This window comes from Rhipicephalus sanguineus, chromosome 1 (genome assembly GCF_013339695.2).
Source record: "Rhipicephalus sanguineus isolate Rsan-2018 chromosome 1, BIME_Rsan_1.4, whole genome shotgun sequence".
Lineage (NCBI taxonomy): Eukaryota > Metazoa > Arthropoda > Arachnida > Ixodida > Ixodidae > Rhipicephalus > Rhipicephalus sanguineus.
In genome coordinates, this window is record NC_051176.1 from 257,131,431 (window position 1) to 257,154,994 (window position 23,564).

Below are 23,564 nucleotides of genomic sequence, written 5' to 3' on the forward strand. Positions count from 1 at the left end.
TGCAGCAGAAGACAAATGACGTAGAAGAAGAATATGGAGGCGCCGCCTGGGTTAAAAAGAAAACGAACATGTTAATGGTGTCGGTGATCTTTACGAACGTTCGAGATGGCGCTGGTTTAGTCCGAGGCCATGCGACGCACCTTCGAGCCCTTCTATCGGAAGTAGTGGAATTCTGTTGACGTTTTGCCTCCCCTGTTGCTGGTAAGAAAGCTTTCAATTTTCTTCCATCATTTCTAACCGCATCTCGCTAACGCTGTTTGTCCTTTTTACAGCGGAGGCTGATATGAGGTCAAAACAACAGCCGATTTCGGTGGCGTAGTTGCCCGCCGCCGTTGTACGTAACCGCTATCGCGCACAATGAGAAGCAAATAGGCAGGACCTTGTGGGATTCGAACCCAGGCCGAGTGCGTGGCAGTCAAGTACTCTACCACAGAGCCAAGCCAGCGCTTGTAACTCCGTCGCAAAAATACCCTCCTACACAGGCTTCATGCCGGCAAGGAATCACCTTTACAAATGTAATATAGCGTAGTAGAAGAGTGAAATAACGACGAGTTGTCACATAATACGACTTGCGTAACGAGTGTATGGTTTAAAGCTTCCCGCCCATTAAAAAAAGCTCAGCCGTAATTCTTTATCGTCTTCAGCCACAGCATCAACAAAGTGCACATAAAGCCTTACAGATATGTAGCGGGTACCTCGCTTCTCCGCAGAGTGATCAATAATGGTATAGCGGTATTTCCATACTTCCCAAAATTATCAGTATTTATGGCGTAGTGGGTACCTTGCAACTGTAGTTACAGTAGTCGCACTAGGAGAGTTTACAACAGGCTCTAGAAAGGCCGTTCCTTCAGCTTTCGCTGTGACTGTGCTGAGTGTGCCGCGCAGGCCTGACTTTTTTTTTTCATACCAGCCGTAAGACCAATGAACCGCCGTCCCCATATATAAAAAGCATGTGTATACAGAAAAGACGTATTACTGCTTATCTAGAGAATTGACGAAAAACTTCTATCCGTGACAGCAATAGTAAAAAAATGGCGCGTGTTCAGCGATGCCAAGTCAGCCCATTGGCGCTGATTCCTCATGATCTGCTATTTCTGCGGTGAAAACTATGAAAAGAAAGCAGCTTTTTCTCCAAGAAGCTGCGCTTGTTCTTTAAGTGCAATCTACACGTCATTCACAGAAACGGCTTCTCCCGGTGTCCGCAATGAATTCCCAAGTTTCACTGAAAATAGTCGTTGTACTATATACCGGCGAGGCGAGAGAAATGAAACACAGATGCCTGCTGGTTTCCTTTTCACCCGCATTTAAATGTAAAAGGCATCGCCGCTTCCAATGTATACAGTTTTCCAGTGGCCGTCACTGAACATTGACGCCGCCTGTAAATGGCTGTCGAAAGCAATGTATTCAGCAGGGAGCTTCTTTCTTAAAACGGCGTGAGCCGCCATAGGTTACCCCCCATGACACTCCCTGTGACCATTGTCGTCGAAAAGAAGCAAAGCGAAGATGACAAGGCCGACCGGGCGGCAGCTGTCCGGCCCGCGAGAGCGAAAGCCGAGGCATTTTATTGACACCGCAGCCTGCCGTGTGTGACAACAGCCGAAAGCCCGATCACGCATTCGCAAGCGCCGCGCGAACACCGGGGAGGGGGAAAAAAGTCGACAGTGGAGCCAAGTGCCGAGAGCACTCGCAGCAAAGTCCTCTCGGATGTGCCGCTCCAAATCGCTGCCACGCTGTCCTTCAACTCGAGGGCGCCAGGCGCACTCGACAGCCAGCCACACGCCATCACCCTCACACCCCCTGCTGCCAGCGGGAGATGATAAAGCCCGGCTCAAGGGCTCCTGAAAAATGCTCCATCGTTGCCGGGAAAAGTATTACGAATTACAAACGCCGTATGCGAGGTGACGGTGGTTTTGTTTGTTTTCCACTCGAGTGACTCAAAAGGCTGTCTATTGTTTTGTTTTTTTACTACTTTTTCCTTAGCATAGATATACTAAAATCTGCGCGCACGCGTGCGCCGTCGCGCCTGCCGGAGCCTGCGGCTGCCATCGCGCCACGCGCGACGCGGTCGTTCTCGTGGGGATTTACCTGGATGCGATGAGCGATGACGCTTCTATAGAGTGTCCCCGAGCTCGGACGATGCCCTGGCAGGTATCGGGTGCACCGTATTTTCGTCGCTAGAACGGCGACGGTTGCACGCGCGTAGCCCTTTCGGTCCAGCCCGTGCAACTCGGGGTAAAACACACAATGGACGCACTTTGTTCCTGGCACGGGATCATAACCACCCTGAACGCGGGCGCAACTTAGGGCCGCGGCTTTCGATGATGCTGTTTCTTGCTCTGCTTCGCCCGCGGCCTGAATGAAATGAGCTTGTAACGAGAACTGAAGTGAATGACTTGTTTTAGTTGCTGAAAAAATATAATGAGAGCCGCACACATAGCACAGTTAGGCGATGGTCATTGAGTGGATAAAGGGATGGGAGACGCAGCCGAGGACGGTAGAGTGTTAGGTTTGGTGATGAAACTAAGAATTCTACAGCCGTCAAATGGAATCAGCTCGCGCAGTACTGGGTAAATTGGAGATCGCTGGGGTTTGAACCGTACGTCCGCAGTGGCCGTGAAATAGGTTGATAATGATGACGAAGGATAATTAAATTAACGCACCGTTTTAACGCACCGTCGCGTTACGATGATAAGCACGAGGTCAAGGGTTCGGTCACGGTCGTGGCATGCAGCAGCATTTCGATGGGTGCGGCATGCGAAACTTCTTATGTACCCTGCATTCTCGTGTACCGTAAAGGAGCCCCAGGTGGTCAATATTATTCCAGAGCCATCCGTTATATTCCTCGTCCCTCACAACCAACCGGGCAGTTTTGGGATGTTAAACTCTATAACTTGATTTATTTAATTTTGTGGTTTAACTTACCGAAAGTGCGCAGCGTGTTGTGAGGGAGGGCATAGCGGAGGTCTCGGGAATAATTCTGACCACCTGGGGCTCTGCGATACACGAGAGTTCTCGCCATCCGCCCACTTCAAAATGAGGCTGGGATCGAACACGCCACGTCTCGCTCAGTATCGCAATGTCACAGCCACTGAGTCACCACAGCGAGATTCCCGAAAGTTTTTTTGCACACACGTAATCTTTTTATGGCGGCGCGATTTTTTGCTTAGCTGCACTGTCTTTTTTTATTCTTTATTAAAGTAATCTGAATCAAGGTGACGTTACTGTTACCGTCCGAGTGCACAGATTGGCAGCCTCTAGAGAACAGATAAAGCGTAATTTGCACAATTATGTGCGCTATTGACGAAGTTGCGCTAATACATTTTTTTTAATTATTGATGATAGTAGGTTAAAGTAAATCATTACAGCCCATACTGTGAACTGTCTGGCTGTGCGAGCCGATTTCTATTAAACATGCTCCTGAACGAACGACGCCAACTAATAATTCACGTTCGAAGGCTCTTTGAAAATGAAGAGTAACTGGCCGTGGTAGATTAGCTGGTAAGGTGCCACTAGCTCGAGGACGCGGGTGACCCATCTTTCGTGACCGACAGATGGACGGGCACAGAGGTTTCTCGTTGAGTCGGCACAGAAATGCTTACGCATTTAAAATTTGCGCCAATGATGTCACTATTTCTGTCTTACATTGCTTCACCATATCGCCCCCGGCACGGCCCCAAGCGTCAATGCGCAAACTTCGTCATCTTCGGCACCAGCGTAATGTCTTGATCTTTGGGGCGCGTTAAATTTGTACTGTCATTTATCTCTCCTGAGGCACTGCAGGTTTTCGATGGCAGGCGTTCGCTGCTACAGCAGCGTTAAGAGAAGGGTTTTAGATGAAGGCAAACAACAATGACGCGTATTCAGGATGCGTAAATATATACTTTTATGAAGCAACCGTCGGACCGATATGAGAGAATTTTGCTAAATTTAAAAGTGAAAGTTAAATAGTTAATTTTAGTGACTACAGATACAGAATTTTGATTTTGCAGAAAAGTGTCGAAAGTCTAAAACTGGCAACGCCGGTTCAGAAGCATGTTCATGAGCATTGCGAGCTTAGAAACTCTTAACTACAGTAAAACCTCGGTGATACGATCACGGCTCGTACGAATTTCGGGGTGATACGAATTTTTCTGTGGTCCCGGCCAAGGCCCATTAGCGTGCAATGTATTAGAATACAGTTGTTGCGAACCGATTGGCAACCCGCGACGTTTGATACGAACGTACGCTAGCGCACAGGTACGAACAGGTGCTGCCCGCGCTGTCGCGGAAGACCCGGCAGTCACGCGCGGGCGCGGACATGCGCGCTGCGCGACCATCCATGGTGCGTCATTGCCTCCGAGGTAGTGGGCGCGAATCATCAGGGGCGTAGCCAGAAATTTTTTTCGGGGGGGGTTCAACCATACTTTATATATGTTCGTGCGTGCGTTTGTATGTGTGCGTGTATATATACGCAAGCAAAACTGAAAAATTTCGGGGGGGGTTTGAACCCCCCCAACCCCCCCCCTTGGCTACGCCCCTGCGAATCATGGAGGCCTTTAGGCGCCTTCGTGTTTAGATTACAGATGAAGTTGACGTCGCGCTTTTTTTTTTCCCCCGACGCGTTGACGCGTGCACCTGTGATCGAGGCAGCAGCGACTTTGTACTGTGTTGACACGTGCCTGCCACGTCGATGCAAGCCATGTCCCCGCAATCAGACGTTCTATGAAACAAGACTGAAACTTGGGCTGCGGGTCCGTCATGAAGTCCTATTAAAGGTGGACAAAGACCCCAAGAAACGAAGCGGACGGTCTTGGCGAAGAAGCTTGGCCTCTATCTATTGTGTGCAAAGCGCTTCCTAAGTTACTTTCGCCGCAGTACTTTTCTGTCATGCAGAAAAGCGTAGTAAGATTAGGAAGGGCCTACTAGCGGTCACGGGACACAACACATGTGGTTCATTAATTACACACGCGCGCATGCGCCGTACATTTACGAGTACAAGCATGATCGCATTACATCTAAAAACTTTACTGGCAATGATTCAGGGCTGTTCATGACGTCGCTGCGGCCCTGAGAAACACTGAATCAAAACGTATGCCAACTTTCTTTTGTCGCATGCTAATTTTCCATGTTTTCTGGTGATACGAATTTCGGATGATACGAATATTTTTGATAACCCCGCGAGATTCGTATCACCGAGGTTTTACTGTATTCTGCGAAAATACGTACCAAAGTTCTGTAAAGTGCATCCACTGAAGTATATAAAGCAGACCAAATTGATTTCTGAATTTATAGCTTACATGAATACGTTAAAATGTTCTTGAGGGTATATCTTCAGAGGAGTGTAAATTACACCAGTTTTGTCCACTTTACATGCAATACGAAGTGCAGTTTCCAAAATTGTGATTTTGCTTTGCACGACTGAGGTTCAGAGTTCTAAACTTCGTAGCCCACGTACTTCGATGTATCTGAATATATATTTCTCTATTTAATATGTAAACAAGCTGATTAGGAAGTACTTCTCTAATTGTCCCTCGGAGTTTTCAAGAAAATATGGTTTTTAACATGCAGTTTATTGACAGAGACATTACAACCAGGTGGGTAGCCAGAGGGGGGGGGGGGGGTCGAACCCCCCCCCCCCGAAATTTTTCTGTTTTGCTTGCATATATACACACGCACACATACAAACGCACGCACGAACATACATAAAGTATGGTTGAACCCCCCCCCCCCCTCTGAAAAATATTTCTGGCTACGCCCCTGATTGCAACGTTGTTAGTACGCACGTAAACAACATCATTCGCTATTAAGGGTGAGAAGGCTGCACATTATTCGAAAACTATTCAGAAAAACTCGATATTCGATTTACACCTGCACTGTCTATATGCGTGTTCGATTCGGCTTCAAAAGCTACTATTCGCCCTCTACCACCAGTTGGAAGAAAGGCGTGCGTCCTTCCTCTCAAAGAAGCCGCGCTTCGAGGGTCAAGATAACACGCACAAACGCCATACGCAACATGCACGCTTCTTCTTTACGTACTGAATCCATAGTAGCGCTAAGAACGTGGGAGAACGTAGGGAAGGAACGTTGCTTGCATACGCCGGCCAGCAGAATCATACGGAGAGTGGATTCGTTGATCGCGACGCTCGCCTCCTGTAGCGGCATGATAACAATAAGGCGGTTTGCTTTCTTCTCACTCCTTCAACAAGGAACCACTGCAAAAACCTCTTTCAGTAGGGTGCTGCATAGACGGCGCCTTACAACTCAGTGTATAGAACATTTCGAGTAGAGGGGCCCTTTAACAGACTAATTTTCTGGCAAAACAAAATAAAAATATGCAAGAGCAGATTGGTTGCAAGGAAGGCACTGAAACGCGGGGCCGTGTCATTAGGGATAATGATTGCATGACAGGCGGAAGGGGCGGTAATTCGAAGTCATGCGCTCTCTTTTTCGGCGTCAGCGTCGCTTCAGAAATCTCCCAACTTGTCCGCGCAGATCGTGCAACAGATTGTCCAATAAATTGTTCGTCTATGAGTTGGTTAATTTCAACAACGAGCTCTAATCTGATATTTGGTTTAGCTGCATATGATAATAATTAAATATTATTGCGATAGCAATTATATGGACAGTCTCGGCTGGTTCTTGCCGTGGCTGTCGCCGCCGTCATGCACCGTATATATATATATATATATATATATATATATATATATATATATATATATATATATATATGGCTAGGCCACGAAGAGTACCGTCTTTCAGCATGCCAACGGCGAACTATTTATATACACCATTTACTTCAGCGTGCTTTCTTACTCACCAGCGAGATGGCGCGAGGGGCGCGCTTTAAAGGCTATCGCCCCGCACGTAGCGTTGCGCGCGCGCGCCTCGGTGCACTTTGCCCCATAGGAGTGCGCACAGGGGGGCAAGGGGGGCGGCCGCCCCCCCCCCTAATCCCCTAAGAGGGGGGCGCGAAATCTGCCCCATACATTTAGTAGGGTGGGGGGAACGCTGCGATGAACCTCCGCCCCCCCCCCCTAATGGGGAACCCTGCGCACGCCTATGCTTCGCCCTACGGAGCGTGGTCGCCTGCGTGCGCCTCGTGGAGGTAGCAGGGGGGTTGTATGTCTTGTGCTTTCACCGCGATGTCCACGCTGAAGTTACAGAGCGTACCAAGGTCACTTCTCTCGCTGCAATGGCCACGTTTGCGAAACTAGCACGCTGTTCAAACAGAAATAAGTAACAACTGTGACACTTGATAGTTCGCGCTCGTCCTGTGTGTGTTCTTTTCGTGCATCATTTGCGCTTGAGCGACGCGATGGAAATTTTGAGCTGAATTCCGTTCTTCGCGTTCCATTCCAATTTGTTGCTATCGCATTCATTGCTTCGCCGTTGCGGCTAAACTATGACTTTTTTAGTTAACGTAACTCAACATCGTCAATTTATGACAATTACTTGGCATGTTCTGTACCTAGCTTTTTTTTTTACATTTCATGTCAATAGTTAAAAAAAGGAACAGTTGGTAAGGCATGTAAGTTCAGTGACGCCATTAAACGTAACTTCGCACAACGAAAGCAATGAAATGAGAATGAACGAAAGGTGTAAAGCCACAAGAAACCGCTTTTCAATGTTTCTTTTTTTTTTAAGAAACACTTAACTGAGTGCCTTTCGCTCGAGCGAATTGGTGAAAACCAGCTTGGGAAGATTTTCGCGCATCGCACGAGTCCATACAAGCGGCCTCGCACCGATACACGGTTCGAGCTGTGCGCGTCGCCCGAGCGTGTAATCTGACATTCGCACAGCCATTCGGAAGGTTCTTCCGGTCCTTTGTTTTCTTCCTTCCGGGTCGCCCGTCAGGGCATGCGGCCGTTATACGAATCGGGCCCTCTTTTCGCGGAACAAGCTTCCGAGAGAGCCGGTCTGCGGCTCGCCAGCACCGAGCCCATCAGCCACAGCCGTCCATGCCCGCCGGGCGTGTGTAGTGGCAGGCTTTGCAATGCACCGGGGCCGCGCACAAAGCACCCGCATGCGACGTCAGCACCGCTCTGAAGCCGGCGTCTCGGAGATTGTCAACCTGCGGGGGCCGAGCCGTATATTTGGGCGTCGCGGCCACACGCCGCCGTCCGCTGGCAAGTGGCACTCGCTGACGTCGGCGAACCCATAAAGAAGTGGGCCGCGAAACCGGACCTGGGCGGGGTTGCAGCGGCAGCCCTTGTTAAGGGCGTCCCAACGCTCAGCGGAAGCGGAAACTTTAAACGCGCCCCCGTCGCAGGAACAAACGACCCTCTCCCTTTGTCGCAATGCTCGGTGTTTTGTTTGTTTTCCCGACACGGCGACGCTTGTCCCGCGACGGCAGTCTCGGGAGGGAGGGGTTGCCGAAGGGAGCAGCGTCGCGCGAAGGCCAAATAAATTATAACCTGCATCAAAACGACATCAACAGCTGGTGAAGGTATTGTTTTACTGATCACGTCTGGGGCCGTCAACGCGCGTCGAGCTCGTTGCTGTCAACCGATTCTGAGCACGACCGATCGCGGCTTCTCTTGCCTCCCTCCTCGAGTTGTATGTGCTTACTGTTCTTTTCCGTGTAGGCTTCCCACTTGGCGCCGCTCATTTATTACTTTACTTGCCGATCCGTTGCTACGATGCCACTAGGCCTGCTTTATATATATATATATATATATATATATATATATATATATATATATATATATATATATATATATATATATATATATATATATATATATATGTGTGTGTGTGTGTGTGTGTGTGTGCCGTTGGTTATCGCTGGCGCGGAGGTTCCTCTGCTGCCTTCCATTCAGACAGGTCGCGCGCGTTTTTCCCCCTCTGTGGGCACAAGGCGACTCGCGGCGATATCTTAGGAGCGCTTTTGAGCGCCCAGACCATCAGTGATATTATTGATGCGACGGGGCGCTTTCGGTCGCGCTCGCAAAAGTAAAACGCGTGCAGAGGCACAATGCACCGCACATAGCCGGGAATCAAAAGAGCGTGGCTCAGCTTGCGAAAGAGCGCGGCCGTTGTTTTCTGCGCGCCAGAGGAGGAGAATGTCGAAACCCGTTCGCGGTGCCGAGTACACGGCGTCTTGTGCGTATGGTCGGTCCTATACAGCCTCACGTCGCGGTACATGTTACCGTGAAAACCTAACATATCGCGCCATACAGGCTTCCAGAGGGATTAGGTGCCAAACAGTTTGCGCAGGCCTGTATAAATGCGTCGTAAAGTAAAACGACAGACCCCTGTGAATTCTCGCTGTCTCCCCATATACGCCTAGAAAATTGCGAGAGCTTGCACGCCGATATGTATACTTGGAGGGGTGAGTCCAGCCAGGCTTTCTACCTGTCTCTCTAAAGACAACGAAGAATATCAAAGCATGTTTCATGCATTTAGTTTTCCCTTGAGATATTTATATACCCTTCTCAGGGGCGTTTGTAATGTTGGCCGAGCACTGGACGACGAGGTACCTGTTTCCGATTGTAACCTGCCCAAAATGGTCGCCGCACTGCCGGCAGTTGAAAAAAAGCATGGATAGGAGAATAAAGGAAACAGTGATGCATTAGGCAGCAAAACAATAACTTTGTGTAGAGAACTACACAATCCCGGGTCAAATGAACTGGTGCAACAAAGAGCTATTTCGAATGCGTCCTCAGTATTTATTTAAGGAATGTCTCCCGTTGGCCCTTCAATCGTGCGCGAGCTGTTCGTTTGTAGAGGCATCGCGCGTCATACCTCTCTGCTGGCGAGTGCAGGATTATCCGCACTGTCTCCCCACTTGGTGGTACACGCAAAAGCACAAGCGTCGCTCTCGTTTCCCGGCTTCAAAAATTGAACGCCAGCACAGAGGCACACAGGTGAGCAGTAAGCAACGAAGCTGGTCAAGCAGAACTGCCCGCTTCCAATGCGAAACAGCAGTCGGACGCTGCTTGAATTAGGCGTCCAGCGCGGCCGGCCCGAACTTTTATCCGCCATTAATTATGCATGTTCCCTCATGCGTGCGTGTTGGGTGCTCTCCCCGATGGCACTGCCCCGCGGGCCACTTATTTTGCCCTGCGGCTGCAGTGGCGGCGGCATATAGCACCTTATCGTCACCGTCACGGGCACCGAATAAAGTGGCTTTTGTCCCCGTCTCCTTTGCGGCCTCGTGGTATGTGTACATTTCCGACCCGCAATGTCGAACCGATAAGGCTCACTTTTTAATTCTGCCCTTCTCGATCCTTTTCTTTTCTTGGGCGCCGTCCTCCCGGCTTCCCTCATCTGCCTGCGGGAGGCCATTGTGCGCGCAGCGAAGGAGAATGCAGACATCTGTTTCCGACTCGGTCTTTATCTGCTCCTTCTGCGTCTGTTCACTCCGTCGTGTCGCTTAACAAACCGTGGGAGGTGGGGGAAAACCGTGCACGCTCGCTCTGCTCATTTCCGAACGACTTCTGTCTGCGCGAGTATGCGATAGAGAAAGTGTGTGTGTGTGTGTGTGTGTGTGTGTGTGTGTGTGTGTGTGTGTGTGCGCGTGTGTGCGTGTGTGTGTGCGTGTGTGTGTGCGTGTGTGTGTGTGTGTGTGCGCGTGTGTGCGTGTGTGTGTGCGTGTGTGTGTGTGCGTGTGTGCGTGTGTGCGTGCGTGCGTGCGTGCGTGTGCGTCGTGATGGCAGGAGTTAAAAAGCATGGCTTTGACGGCGGTGATACACTTTTCCCGGAAAGTGGGGTCATTTGCGGTGTCGTAATCTTGCTATAGCCTGTCTGCGTCGCTACTTCTTCATTTTAAGCGAGTAACTGTAGGTACGTGGGTAACGGTGACCACGTGTTTGCCCGGCACGAAGTTCACTGTTTATCTAATAGCTTCATAAGGTCATCAGTTGTCCATTGTTTTATATATATATTTGTTTTCTTTTATGAGCGGAGGAAGTGAAAATACAAGAGGAGATGGGAAGGAGGAAGGGTAATGAAGAAATTAAGTGAATTTTGCCAGTAGTTCGTCTTCGGAGCCCCTAGCAACTGTTCGACCTTTCCATACACCCGGGGCCGCCGAAAGCTCCTTGTACAGCCCCCCCCCCCCCCCCCCCCCCCACACACACACACGCACACGCACGCACAAACAAGGCAGCTACTTTGGTCATCTAACTGCTCCGTTGCATGTCGTCATAATTTAGGGACCAGTTGCCTATATAGCATCATTGAAAAACGCGCTTATTTTTTTATTTTTTATCAGTGAGGGGACGGCGATATTAAGAAAAAAAAACTAACAGGACACCTGATTTGGCAAAACAGGGCGTAGTGAGAGCTGAAGGAAGGGGAGGATAGAGAGCATAAAAAAGAAAAAAAAAGAAAAAGCGTTATCGGGCCCCGTTCGCATCTCCTTCTTATTCGATTGCCATGCTTAGCTCCGATTCTGAGTACAACGAAGGAACGTCTGTGGGCGTGACATTGGTCGTTGGGCGCCTGCTGCAAGCATAGTTGCGAAGTGCCCACTGCGCCTTAATTCACGATTTTTCGAAGTATATAGCGAAGAACCACCACGCGTCTGTAAGGCAATGCGCGCACCTACATTACTGCACGCTTTGTTGGGGATGTGACTGATCATGTGGCTGATGGTGATGACGAATTAGGGCTGAGTCATTTGTAATTAATGCGTGGGCAGCTTTAAACCACCCACTCGTTACGCAATCCACATGGTGTGACCACTTAATTAAGTGCCCATCTACGGCCGAGCAGCCAGACTGCTGCAAAAGCCGCAGTTACCATGCGCCTCCTTAAAGGCAAACCAGTTCATCGGAATCCTGCAAGGTGGAGGAAGAGTTATGAAAGATAAAAATTGCCGTCCACCTGTTTTTAGCAGGAAGTCACAAAGGAAATCCATACCAATTACTCAGAAAGAAAAGGTTCCTAGCCGACGAAAAGTACTTCTTGCTCCAACGATCGAAACCGGGACCAACGCCTGCTAGTTTTATTACTATGTGCAATAAAACTTATTAAATCAATGTGACACGCGCAAAAATAGGTAGCCTTTAGCGATTCACAAGCGGGTACTGCTGACATTGCTCTGGAGCACGAACATGAAAACAATTAACGCTATCATAATTAATGAAACATTTAATCAATTTGCAGAGGCAAACAAAGTGGAGCACGAAATAGTATAGCGTGATGAAGTAGCCCGACATGTAAATTTCATTAAAGATATGCTTTCTCTCCAATATCAGGAAATGAGCTTTCAATGCTTTTTTTTAAACGGCGTGGCTTGACCAAAACTATAAGATCTCCGATCTCTATAACATTTATCCGCTCAATGAATTCACCATTCCATTATCTTGAGGTAGAAAGATGGAAACCTTTAATCATCGTCAAGGCAACGCGCTGCTTACATAAAACGCGTTTTTTTTTTACACAGAATTGCCCGCATTGAAGTTCCCCAAAGCGATTGTGGCTTTGTTGACGAAGACATATAACCTCCTTTTAAAATGCCATCATCATGACCCAGCAAGATGCTAGCTTCAATCCACTGTAATGAAATTAGACCACAGACCATTCATACTATTTCATTATACTTAAATTATTTGGCCCGTTGCCGATAATGGTTTTGCACAAGTGTGCTTTATGGCATGAAAAAATATTCTTGAAGACACAGGCGTTGTTGCGCATTATTGAAGCTCTCATTGCTATATTTATTTTAACGTCGGTGTCCACATGTATGGGATTGTTGATTGTGTTATGTGGATTATTACGTGAAAACGCAACCGCATACGCTGTACGTGCCACCCACTAATTTGAGAGTTCTTGATGTGCGACATTCTCATCTTAACGTGCATGGTATAACGAACCTGTATGGTTTATGTACAACACTTTCATTTTTATTGCTACGCCGTAGATTCTTTTGCTTCTATGAGATAACAAAAATTGTACGTTGTATGCCTCACCTACATATATTCTATAGCAAAGGAGTGGCCCGCGCAACGTTTGTTGCGCCAACACCTCCTTCTATCAAACAAATATAAAAAAATAAAGAACACACACACACACACACACACACACACACACACACACACACACACACACACACACACACACACACACACACACGCACGCACGCACGCAGGCACACACGCGCGCGCGCGCGCGCGCGATCGGCTCTCCTCTGAGCGCATTCCCTGTGTTCTTCCGCTTGTCGCTCTCAAACGTGGTGCTGTTGAAGATGTTGAAGGTGTGTGAAGAGGGGTCGTTACAAAATTGCCTAATTTGCGCTCCTAACTTTACCATGTCGAGGTGGTTATTTAATCAATTTGATACCGGGAGCCATGCTTGGCGATAACTAATATCCTTACACACTGCAACCACGCATTAGCTTTTCTTTTTTTCTTTACGTGCGTTTGGGCCTGTAAGAAGCAGGGAATTGCGAGGCGTATTGCTTTTAATTTCCCCAGATCAGCCCTTTCGAACCCTATACCTAACACAGCTAGGAAAGCGCGGGTACGAAACCAGTCGCACAATTCGAATTTTCAAGTTCTAAATAATGCCGGAAATAAATAGGACTTCACTAAATGAGCTCGTAGTGCGTATCGTGTGACGTGGTGCGATGCTCGCAGAGCCCCCGGAGCCGCTACACAACTGCCAGATCTGCAACCTGACCGAGACATCGCTGGGTGTGACTTGCTGGACGGGTCACGGTGGAGCCCCTGAGAACGCGCCCCGTGTTCCTGCCGCTGGCCTGAACACGACGTACGTACTGGAACTGTACAGCAGTCAGCAGCCGTCGCAGGTGCTCAACGTGAGCAGCAGTCAGCCCGTGTTCAGCGTTCGCAACCTGCAGCCGCGCACGGAGTATTTCATTGTCCTCTACGGAGTCAACAGCTTGGGCCACAGCAATGCCGTCAAGCTCTACGCTAGCACGCTGACCTCTGCCGAAGCGCTCCTCGACACAGGTGAGCCATTCTTAGCGGTGACAGTATTGGAGTCGAAAGGTGTAATAGAAGCGGCAGCAGACGTACGCTCCCAATGTTCTAGCAAAGTCTTGGCACCAATTTATTGGGAGACCCGATGCTAAAAGAACGGAGGGGATTATTCGTACGTCACGGATAACGTGCAGGCAACGCTAAAGGTGTACGTTCGAATAAATCACCAAAGTTGGATTAATTCTACTTTGGAGTTGACAACAGTGCGTCTTTTCTGAAAAATCATTATTTAGATGAAAACTTTGTCGGAATAAACTAGATTTTTCGGGAAGGGACATACTGGGGGAAGCTACAAACCTGTAGCCTCAACCCATGAAACCGACAGACAATTAATTAAGCCAAGAAAAGCATAGGGTACATTATTTGTTCTTTTTAACTGTAGTGTAATGATTATTATCTAAATTTAAAGGAATTAAAGTGAACTAAAAAGCACGCTCTTCGTGGGGGAATCTGAACCCACTTTTTCGTCTACTTTAATTCCTTTCCATTTAGGCGATAATCATTACACTACAGCTAAAAAGAACATATAATGTCCCCAATGTTCTTTGTTGACTTAAATGTCTGTTGGTTTGATTGGTTGTGTCTAACAAAGAAACAAGCCCCTCGAACAATGCCCCTCCAACCTGTAGCCAATATCTTATCCTATGCGGCATATCTCATGCTACGTCAGTGTCTCCTTCTACGTCGTATTGCCATCAAACGACTGTAGTACAGTCACATCCAAAGACGCGACACGTCCTTCTTGGTGCTGTTGGTTTCCCCTCTCTTGAAATGCTCTGGCGCCTTGTGCACAGAGTAAGCTTGTAGATTCACATCGCCTGGCGCATATCGTCTGGCACTCGCTGTCGGCAAACGCTTAGTGCAAAAAAAAGATAAATAAATAAGTGTCTGTGCCCTTGATTTCGCAAGGCTCTTATTGTATTTGTGTTTTTTTTTGTGGTACATGTGGTAGCCAGGTGAAGCAGACGCTACTGCAGCGGTTCCGCTACACGGAAGAAGGGTACCGTGTGAAGTTCCGGGATTCCAAGCCTGAAAATGCTGAGACCGCACGGCAGTTTGCTGGCCGTCTTCTAGGATACTTTGACCACTGGCAAAAGTTAGCCAAAACAGCAAAGACATATGAGGCGCTGCGGGACAAAATCGTGTCTGAGCAGTTTTTACGACGCTGCGAAGAAAAACTGGCGATCTTTCTGAAGGAAAGAGGATGTGATGACCTTGACACACTGGCAAAGACAGCTGACCAGTACTTGGAAGCGCAAGGCATCATAAAGGCTCGCCAGAAAATTGTAAGGACCGAGTGGTGGTTCGTCACGTTTGCGAGTGCGTGGCTCAACGGGACGGGCGACAAGAGAATACGCACGAATGAGTTTCGATCAACATTTATAGGGACAAGGTATGCTAGGGACGATCACGGAGAACAAGCACAGAGATAAACACACATAAATTAATATGAACGTCCTAACCGCGGAATGTCCGATCGAGGGTACAGAAAAAACATCTCACGACTTGTAGATGTTGGAGGTTCAGTCCACATGCGGCGACGAGTGTCGTTGAACGCAAGCCCAGGCACGCAGGTGACACGTCCCGTGTGTTTCACGGCAGGAAGACAAGGCCTCCGTAAGGCCTCCCGTTTGATCACGGCCTTGCGCCGTCCCAGGTGGCGACGGTGTTCAGGAACTCGTGACGCCTGCCCGCCGACACAGCAGGAGCCGCGCCCTGTACCGGTAGCCTCAGGCAGGTAGCTCGCCTCCCCGGTCTCACCGAGAACAGGCAGGAGGAGCTCCCCGGACAGCGCCCTGGTCCGGCACGTCCTCGCTGGAGCCACCGCCAACGCCCGAACCACCAGGCAAGCGCCAGTCCTCGCTGAGCACGGCCACGACAACTTCTCGGACAGCGCCCTGGTCCGGCGTGTCCTTCGGCTTGCTTCGCTCAGCCCTCTGCGCGTTCCACACGCGCCTCTCTTCTTTTTCGTCTTCTTTTTTCTTGTGCCGCCGCCGCGCGTGCCACCTGCCCCTGGCTCGCCTTCATGTCGCTGTCTCTTCATTCTCGGAAGTCCGCACAAACATTTCAAAGTTCCACCAAAAATTCACAAAATTCACTTGAAGGTTTCCAAACACACAAATGTCCCTTACAAATTTCAACATTCATTACACCAGGCGTGTATTTGACATGGCGTATATAAGTGATAAAGAGGGAAAAAGAGCGTACCTTCGATTAGTGTGTCTCGTATGTCAATCCCTGGCAGAGACCAAAAGTTCGTCAGGCGTTACACTCTTGTAATATAAGAAGGAGAAAGCCTTGCTGCAGTCATGTAAGACAAAATGAGCAATGATCAGTACATATGTGTAACGCCTTATGCAAGCCCCCTTTAGTGTTGTGTATGTGCTTGCGTCTTCCTCTCGTCGCGCCCGTTGTTGTTCCGCTTCTCGCTTGCGCAGTTCGGGATGTCCTCGGCATCGTGCTCGTACGGACGCAGAAGCCCGAGCAAGGGCGTGCACGCTCCATCACTCGCCTCCTCGGCGCCGACTAGCGCCGCCGGCAACAACCGACGCCGCAGCAATTGCGCCTACTTTGACTTAAATGCGCAGTGCGCACGCGCCCACTTAGAGCCTGTTACTCTGCAGATTAAAGCCGAGAGGAGGCGTCGGCTGCGCGCGCCTACGTTTTTTTTCACTCGCTCACAGCTGTTTCTGCATGCATCTGCAAAGGGATTTTTTGCATAACGGCACGTTTCGCGTCAAGGTCACCGGCCCTCCGTTGGGACCTCCAACATAGACACCCGGGGCTTTCGCCTTAAAATCTTAACGACAGACCGGCGTGAGTCTACGGACCGTCTGTTGCAGAACGCGTCAATCCTATTGCAGCGCGATGCTTCTGCTATTGATAAGAAGCTAAGAAGCTCCGCAATAACTGCTTTTTACGGGTGTCACACAGCACACTCGCTGAAAAGATAGGGAAAAAAGAAACATGAAGCCTAAGGGACTGCTCCCCTTTTGTAGACTATATACATTTTTTTCCTATCAAGAACAGGAAGCTTCGCTTTCTAAAATATCAGCGCAGACGATGGGCTCGCTCCACACCAGATCCAATTTGGATTTGTCGTCCGCCGTATTTACCTTGTCCGGAGGAAGGTCCGCGGCATGCCTTAGTCGCAAGCGGATTTATTGGTTCGTCGCTGCCTTGTCATTGAGGAAACCTGGATTACAATAGACCTTAACTAAATTACAGCTGTAGCTGTTCTTCAAGTGAATACCATGACAGCTGCTGAGCGAGACATTCTTTCTCAGAGAGTTGCTTCATTCCGTAGCGAACGCTGCTGAAGAGAGGGGTCACCGAAATCTCGCAGATGTGTAAACAATGAGGCCTCAAGTTTCTCCCCTATTTTCTTTTCCACTACTGACATTCTTGATTGCTTCCGCGAAAAAATGCTGAATTTAATCTACGAAGGAGGTCATTAAGTAGAAGGACACAGGTCACGAGCTGGTCGAGACTTCCAAATGAATGTCTCTTAATTAAGTACATCCGTCCCCAGCGGTCATGCGGTTACATCACCGCGTAAGTCGAAAGTACAAGATTTTAAAGATTCGTTGCCTTATACTTCAAGAGTATCTTAGAGAAAAAAAGAAAGTAGGCAGAGTGAGACGCCGACAGGGATCTTAAGGATATAAGAAGCAGAACAACGAAGTGGTTAAGCTATCTTTAATAAAGGGCACTAAGTTCCGTACGAACTTCATCAGAAAATTGCGAAATTTAATCTTTCTGGCTGTGCGTCTCCTGAACAGCGGAGCGTTGCTTCGTGATAGGGCTTACTTAAAAAAAAGAAAGTGGGTCTGGGTGAAAAGCAATGAGCCAACTTTATTGCAACTTGAGTATTTTTCGTGCGCCGAAAGGCGAGAGACATCTGCTTGCGTTCGGACTGCACCCGTTTCAAATCTGAAAATGGCCTGTTTTCGGTGAAGAGGTTGCCAGAATCCAATTACGTGTTTAACAGAAAACCATGACCACTGCTCGCTTAAGTGGAATGCGATGCTACTAAAGCTACGCTCTATCAGAGGCTGCTGGCACGCACGCTTGCGTACAGTTATAAGGCTCGCCACGCGCGGTCAGCGCACCATGGGGAGAAAAGGTTACCATTCGTAGTGATTACTTTGCTGTCACACTTGGATGAGCCAGTATGGCTCACTGTCATTCGTTCAGTGTCAAAAAACTTCATAGACGTGGCTTTAAAGGAGATGTTAGGGTATTTGGTGGAGCCAGTGTTGCCACGAGATATATGAAAGGAGGCAAAAAAAAAAAAAGAGAGAGTTTACTGAGGTCGTCGTCGTCGTCGTCGTTGTCTGTTGTTGTTGTTGTTGTTGTTGTTGTTGTTGTTGTTGTTGTTGTTGTTGTTGTTGTTGTTGTTGTTGTTGTTGTTGTTGTTGTTCAATCGAGTCGCTGACGTCTCCTGGTGACCCCATGAGTATACCAATTAACACCAGCGAGGTCGATTAATTACAAGTTTTTTAAGCTCACCGACTTGCTTTAATCTTGCCTGAAGAGCGCCGCCTAACCATCTCCTGTGCAGGCAGCTTAGTCTTCCCTTTCTTTCCGCTTTAGCTAGCATTAAATTACGCTCCTTTGAATAGGCAGCCCTCACGGTATGGCGAAAATAATAAAGTCATAATTTCAGGGCCTGAGCTTTGAAAGAACATTCGATATGACAGCGAGACTGATTCCTTTGAAAGTCCATGCGATTATCAAAACTCTACGCGAGAAGCACAACTCAAAAGAATCTCGCTCCTTTATTTCATATTTGCGCAAGGTCCCTGACTCGAACCCATAAAAAAAACAAAGCATTCACCAGCCTTTTAGTTTGAGGGCTAAGATATCTTGGTCTTGCATAATGTTTGAGAGTTCACCGATCTCTCTTTACCAGTACTATTCTACACTGAATTTTTTTCATGGATATGCAATCTTTGCTATTTTGGAACCCCGAAAAATCCTACATCTGCTGTATTATTATGTCATTATTTGTCTGGATCGTCAGGCGATAAACCAGGTTAACATCTCCGGGAATTTCATTAAAGATTGTTATCTCTCTCTCTCTCTCTGTTATTCCCCTGTCGTTGTAATTTTAGTGTTATTTACGTTTAAAAAAGGCCAGGCTTCTCGCTTTGTTCTTTTACCTCCAGAATGAGTTTTTAAGCCCTTTGTGTTCCCTAGAACTAAAGTAGTGTCTATCGTCTATTACCGCATGCTTGTTACCTTTGCTCCTCCAATTCTGACTCTTACATCCCATCTTCCAAGTCACAATTTGTGAGTACATATTCTGTGTATGAATTAAATAAATACGGAGAAAAATACAACTCTGTCTGACACCTTTTCGAACCTTACACGAATCTGTATTGCAGATATTTTTTTTAACAAGGACTTCTTGTGTAATGTAGGTTTTTCAGTAGAATTATAAGGGTTGGTCGGGATTTCCAATTTTCCGTTGAAGTACCCAGATCATTGAATGGTCAACTGAATCAAAAGCTTTGCTATAGTGGTTGAAACAAAGCTACAAAGGGTTGTGGTATTTTTTGCAAGTTTCCATCAATCATGCCATGTTTGCACTGTGGTCTCTGGTACTGCGCCCTTTTCTAAATCCCGCTTGCTCTATCGCCATCTATCTTTACGTGTATGGCTCTAACATCTGTGTTACTTTGAGGAGTACATTGCTGATATGAGATTGGTTGTATAGTTTTAACATTCTTTTCGTCTCATTTTCATGTATTGGGATAAACGTACATTTCTTCCAGTATATAATCCATTCTGCTGTCGAGCAGCGCATATATCACAGGACCAGATCGCACTTTATAAGATGCATAGTTGAACACGTGGACATCGTGTGCGCATATTGTGTGCCGCAGAACATGCCTGGAACGTCCTGGGTCTCGGCGTCTACTCAAGCATTCTGATAGTCGTGCTGGTCATCTTGTGCCTGGTGCTGCTGGTTCTTGCAATCGTTGTGAATCGCTGGCGCAAGAAGCAAACGCTCAGAGGTGAGTTAAACAATACTCTTTGCTGGCATCGCTGAGCCGCAACGGGCATGTTGTTACTTCTTTACTTCTTTTGTTTTCTTGCGTACTGCCCAAGAGTTCATCACAACGGCCCCCTTTGCTGAATGTCCCTTTTCGCCGCCGCGAGCCGAAATAACAGTCTTCGGTCCTTGGTTTGTTGGTGCGGTCGCACATAGGAAGGAAGCGATTCGACACGCGCACACCCCTACATGCGTGCTTGAACTAACCCCGGAAACTCGCCACCAGGCCCGGGGCTTGTCACAAAATCATGACATATGACGGGGTTTCACTCTGTCAACGTGTCAGCTGCGTGTTGAGAAAGCGCGCTGGTCTTAAATCACCCGCAGAAGCTCGCCCCGCCACGCGCCACCCATTCACATTCTTTATTTTTTTTTTTTCCTTTTTTTTTTCAGTGTCTACCCCCTTTTCTTTGTCTGCGCGCGAGAGCGAAGCGAAAGAAAATAGCTGCCTTCCGCAGCACTCGGTCCTCATCTTTCGGTGCTCACAAATCTTTCTAGTTGAACTCAGCTGTCACACACTGTCACGAGTGTGGCTTTATATACCGAGTTCGGGATACAGTGAAACAATGGCAAAGTTTTTTTTTACCATTTATTTGTTTCAGTGTCTCCGCACAGGCACAACTTCCTGATTTCGTGTCTCTCTAAAGCATTTTCTGCTCCTCCCGTTCGTTTTCCATCCGTCTGTTTCTTCGAAGTAACATGGTCTCTTGGGACATAAATAAGCGCAGTCACTAAAAGAGTCACCTTGGTAATACGAGGCAGGCGCTTTGACGCATACGGGGTAAGGAGTGTCAACACATTAGTTTCTCGTGTAGTTACTACATGCGTATTGTTCTGGTATGCCAAGATGATCTCCTTTCAGCCTTACCAAGCTGCGGCCATTCCGTACGCTGTAGCCCTGGTACGAAAACCTCGGACTCGTCTACGCGCTGTGACAAAACGAACAAGAGCGTCACACAATCTGTGTCTCGCTTCTTTTACGCGCGAGGATCAGCGTAAAGCCACGGTCGGATATAACTGCGACCTAATTGCGCGATTGCGACCTATTGGATCGTAAATTGATTCAGGGTGCGGACAATTTTTAGACATAGTCCGCTGTTTACGTCACGCTGCTTTCTTGTCAGATTTAGTTAGGTGTGTTTTGTTTGTAGCGCATTATTCCGGAGGGCTGGGCTCATCCTTGCATCAACAACTCTGATGCCTTACATTTGACACCTCGACGTCGAATTCTTACGTTTTAGAAGCGAAAGGTAGTCATACACAATTAATTACGCAATGTAAAAAATGACACAGTTCATTGATCTGATTTGTTTTATTTTATTACTGTGAAATGCATAGGCTTTTTTTTTTCTGTTTACTACCTTATATTAGTGATTCCCTGTTCCATAAAAAAAATATTTTATTTTTTACCGTGCGAATTTTTCACCACTTACGTGCACGTTCCCACTGTTGCTCAAGAACCGCGGGTGCAATAGAACCAGAAAGTCGTAACTTTACTTTTCATGAAAAAAAAAAATCATTTCCTTTTACGAATCGTCTTTCGTAACTGCTGAGTTACGCTAATATTGTCCTAATATTGAAGAAGCGTAACGCTTGTCTGTTCTACTGAGGGTTAACATATTATGAGCGGATTTTACGTAACGCTTTCCGCACACTTACACTTAACCTCGTTTTCCGCTGGAACTTTTCTGATTCTCGTCATCTCTGAATAACGTCCTTTTCTCTTCGTCTCTCCCCTGTACGCCTGCAGGCGCGCGGCACCCAACCCCCTGTGATGTACTCGCGAGGGAAAAATAAGTGTTTTGAAAAGCCACCCCGTAGAAGTCTGCGTATCGTCGCGATTTGTGCAAAGTTTCTTCTCCCTTTTCCGATACAGCGATCGTCTTAGAGCCACAAAAGCGTTGAAGTTGATTGATGACTTAGTCGAGGTGAGAAGGAGAAATAGCCACAAAGAGAATAACGGATTCCCATACCAAGTATCTCACTCCTGACTAGTTTCTTTCGTTGCCCGCGTGTTTTTTTTTTTTTTTCTAATGCGTTCGCCCATTGGCTAGACATAACGCGCACTGCACGCTAATCATCTACTCAGGGGCACTTTTCATGAATCAACTGAAGCTTCTTTTTGTGGCAATTCTTTTTTTTTTCCTTTTGCTGCACCAAAGAAGCCGGAGGTCACAAGAAGACGTAAGTATTGAATTTCAGTATTACAGTCTTTACGGTTTTCTTGCGGGATCTATCGCAATAGAAAATTTACATTCGTCGGCGGCTGTTTAAGAAGCTGTCGTTTAGTTATATTTCTGCACAACGTTAGCTGCCTCATTTTGTCAGAACGACAAGTAACTTTACAATGATATCCTGTTTTTTATGTCCACTTATCCTGGGCCCTCTCCCGCCTCATCCATTAGTTGGTACATACGAGAAAAAAGAAGAAATAACGGACAATTCTTGACATAAACACTTGGCTAAAAATAGCACTGCCTAATGAACAAAAGTAAAGGGATGCAGGGATAACATAATAAAAATATAAAGCAACGCTTTATTGCAGCAAAATGCAATGGAAAATATGGTTCACATATGGTTGTTTAAAATAAATTTTGTTCAAGAACTAAAGCGTTGTCTGCTCGTAGACTTATATCACCGCGTCTGCATTGCTTCTTTGTGTCATCATCAGGAAGTGTTCATAAAACTGACAATGAACTTAAGCATGAAATCTGAATGCTGCCTTCAGGGATAGCATTACTGACGGACATGTTACGGCCACTACGTGTCACTGGTGCGTGTCACTATGTAAGTAAAGCAGAGACGTTCGCGAGCGCAAAGTATACGAGTATACCGCTCTTTTTGACTTGAGGCACCTTCAAAACCTGGATAGCTGTTCTTGTTTGTATGCGTTAGAAAGGTTTCGCCAACGTACCACCTACCTATTTTCATCCCGGGAGCCACAGGAGCACACACCTCCATTTTATTGCACGCACCAACGCAGCGGGACGCTGACGTCCCGATGCGTGTGTGTAACACAAGAAGTGCCACATTTTTTCCTCCTGTCTTGTACAGCTCTTTATAAACGCTTCTATAAATTGTATTTTTTTAGAAGGTACGCTGTCGGACGAAGATTGCCCAAACTAACGGTGTGATACAAACTGTCTACGTGTTCAAACCCGACATCCCAAAGTGTTTGCAATCACTTACTCAACAGTAGTAAAGTACACGGACTTATGATTATGCCTTTCTCATCATGCAGTCTAATTCTCTTTCAGCATGGCTTGTATCCAAAGTGTCCCTTAAAGACTTCATCTTCTCGTGAAATTGTGTCTTGTTTGGATCCTTGCACGATTAGACAGTCGAGTACGTTCCATTCGCTTTCTTTCCACTGACGGAGCCGGAACCCGCTCACCGTTCAAGTAACTCCGAATATACCTTTATGATTAGCATTCCTGAATGTTAAGGGAGCTTATGACAGCGCATACAGAGCACTGTTATGTGTTATTTTGAAGCACGAAGACATAGGTGGTGATATTTGAAGCGGCTTATGGTAATACGCAGGAACGCCTGAGTACACATCACATCAGAACATT

The 23,564-nt window shown here is 47.4% G+C and overlaps 1 protein-coding gene across 3 annotated transcripts in view; it reads left to right on the top strand.

The window, feature by feature from the left end:
- Window positions 1-23,564, top strand: part of LOC119378561 (hemicentin-2) — a 392,255-nt gene that overhangs the window by 365,003 nt on the left and 3,688 nt on the right. The window contains exons 8-10 of one of the 3 annotated variants that reach the window (XM_049411494.1): window positions 13,563-13,898; window positions 19,820-19,951; window positions 22,155-22,173. In XM_049411494.1, the coding sequence (XP_049267451.1) occupies window positions 13,563-13,898; window positions 19,820-19,951; window positions 22,155-22,173 (487 nt within the window). Of the gene's footprint in view, window positions 1-13,562; window positions 13,899-19,819; window positions 19,952-22,151; window positions 22,174-23,564 lie in introns of all 3 variants that reach the window. The other 2 variants (XM_037647652.2, XM_037647659.2) reach the window with 2 other exon arrangements.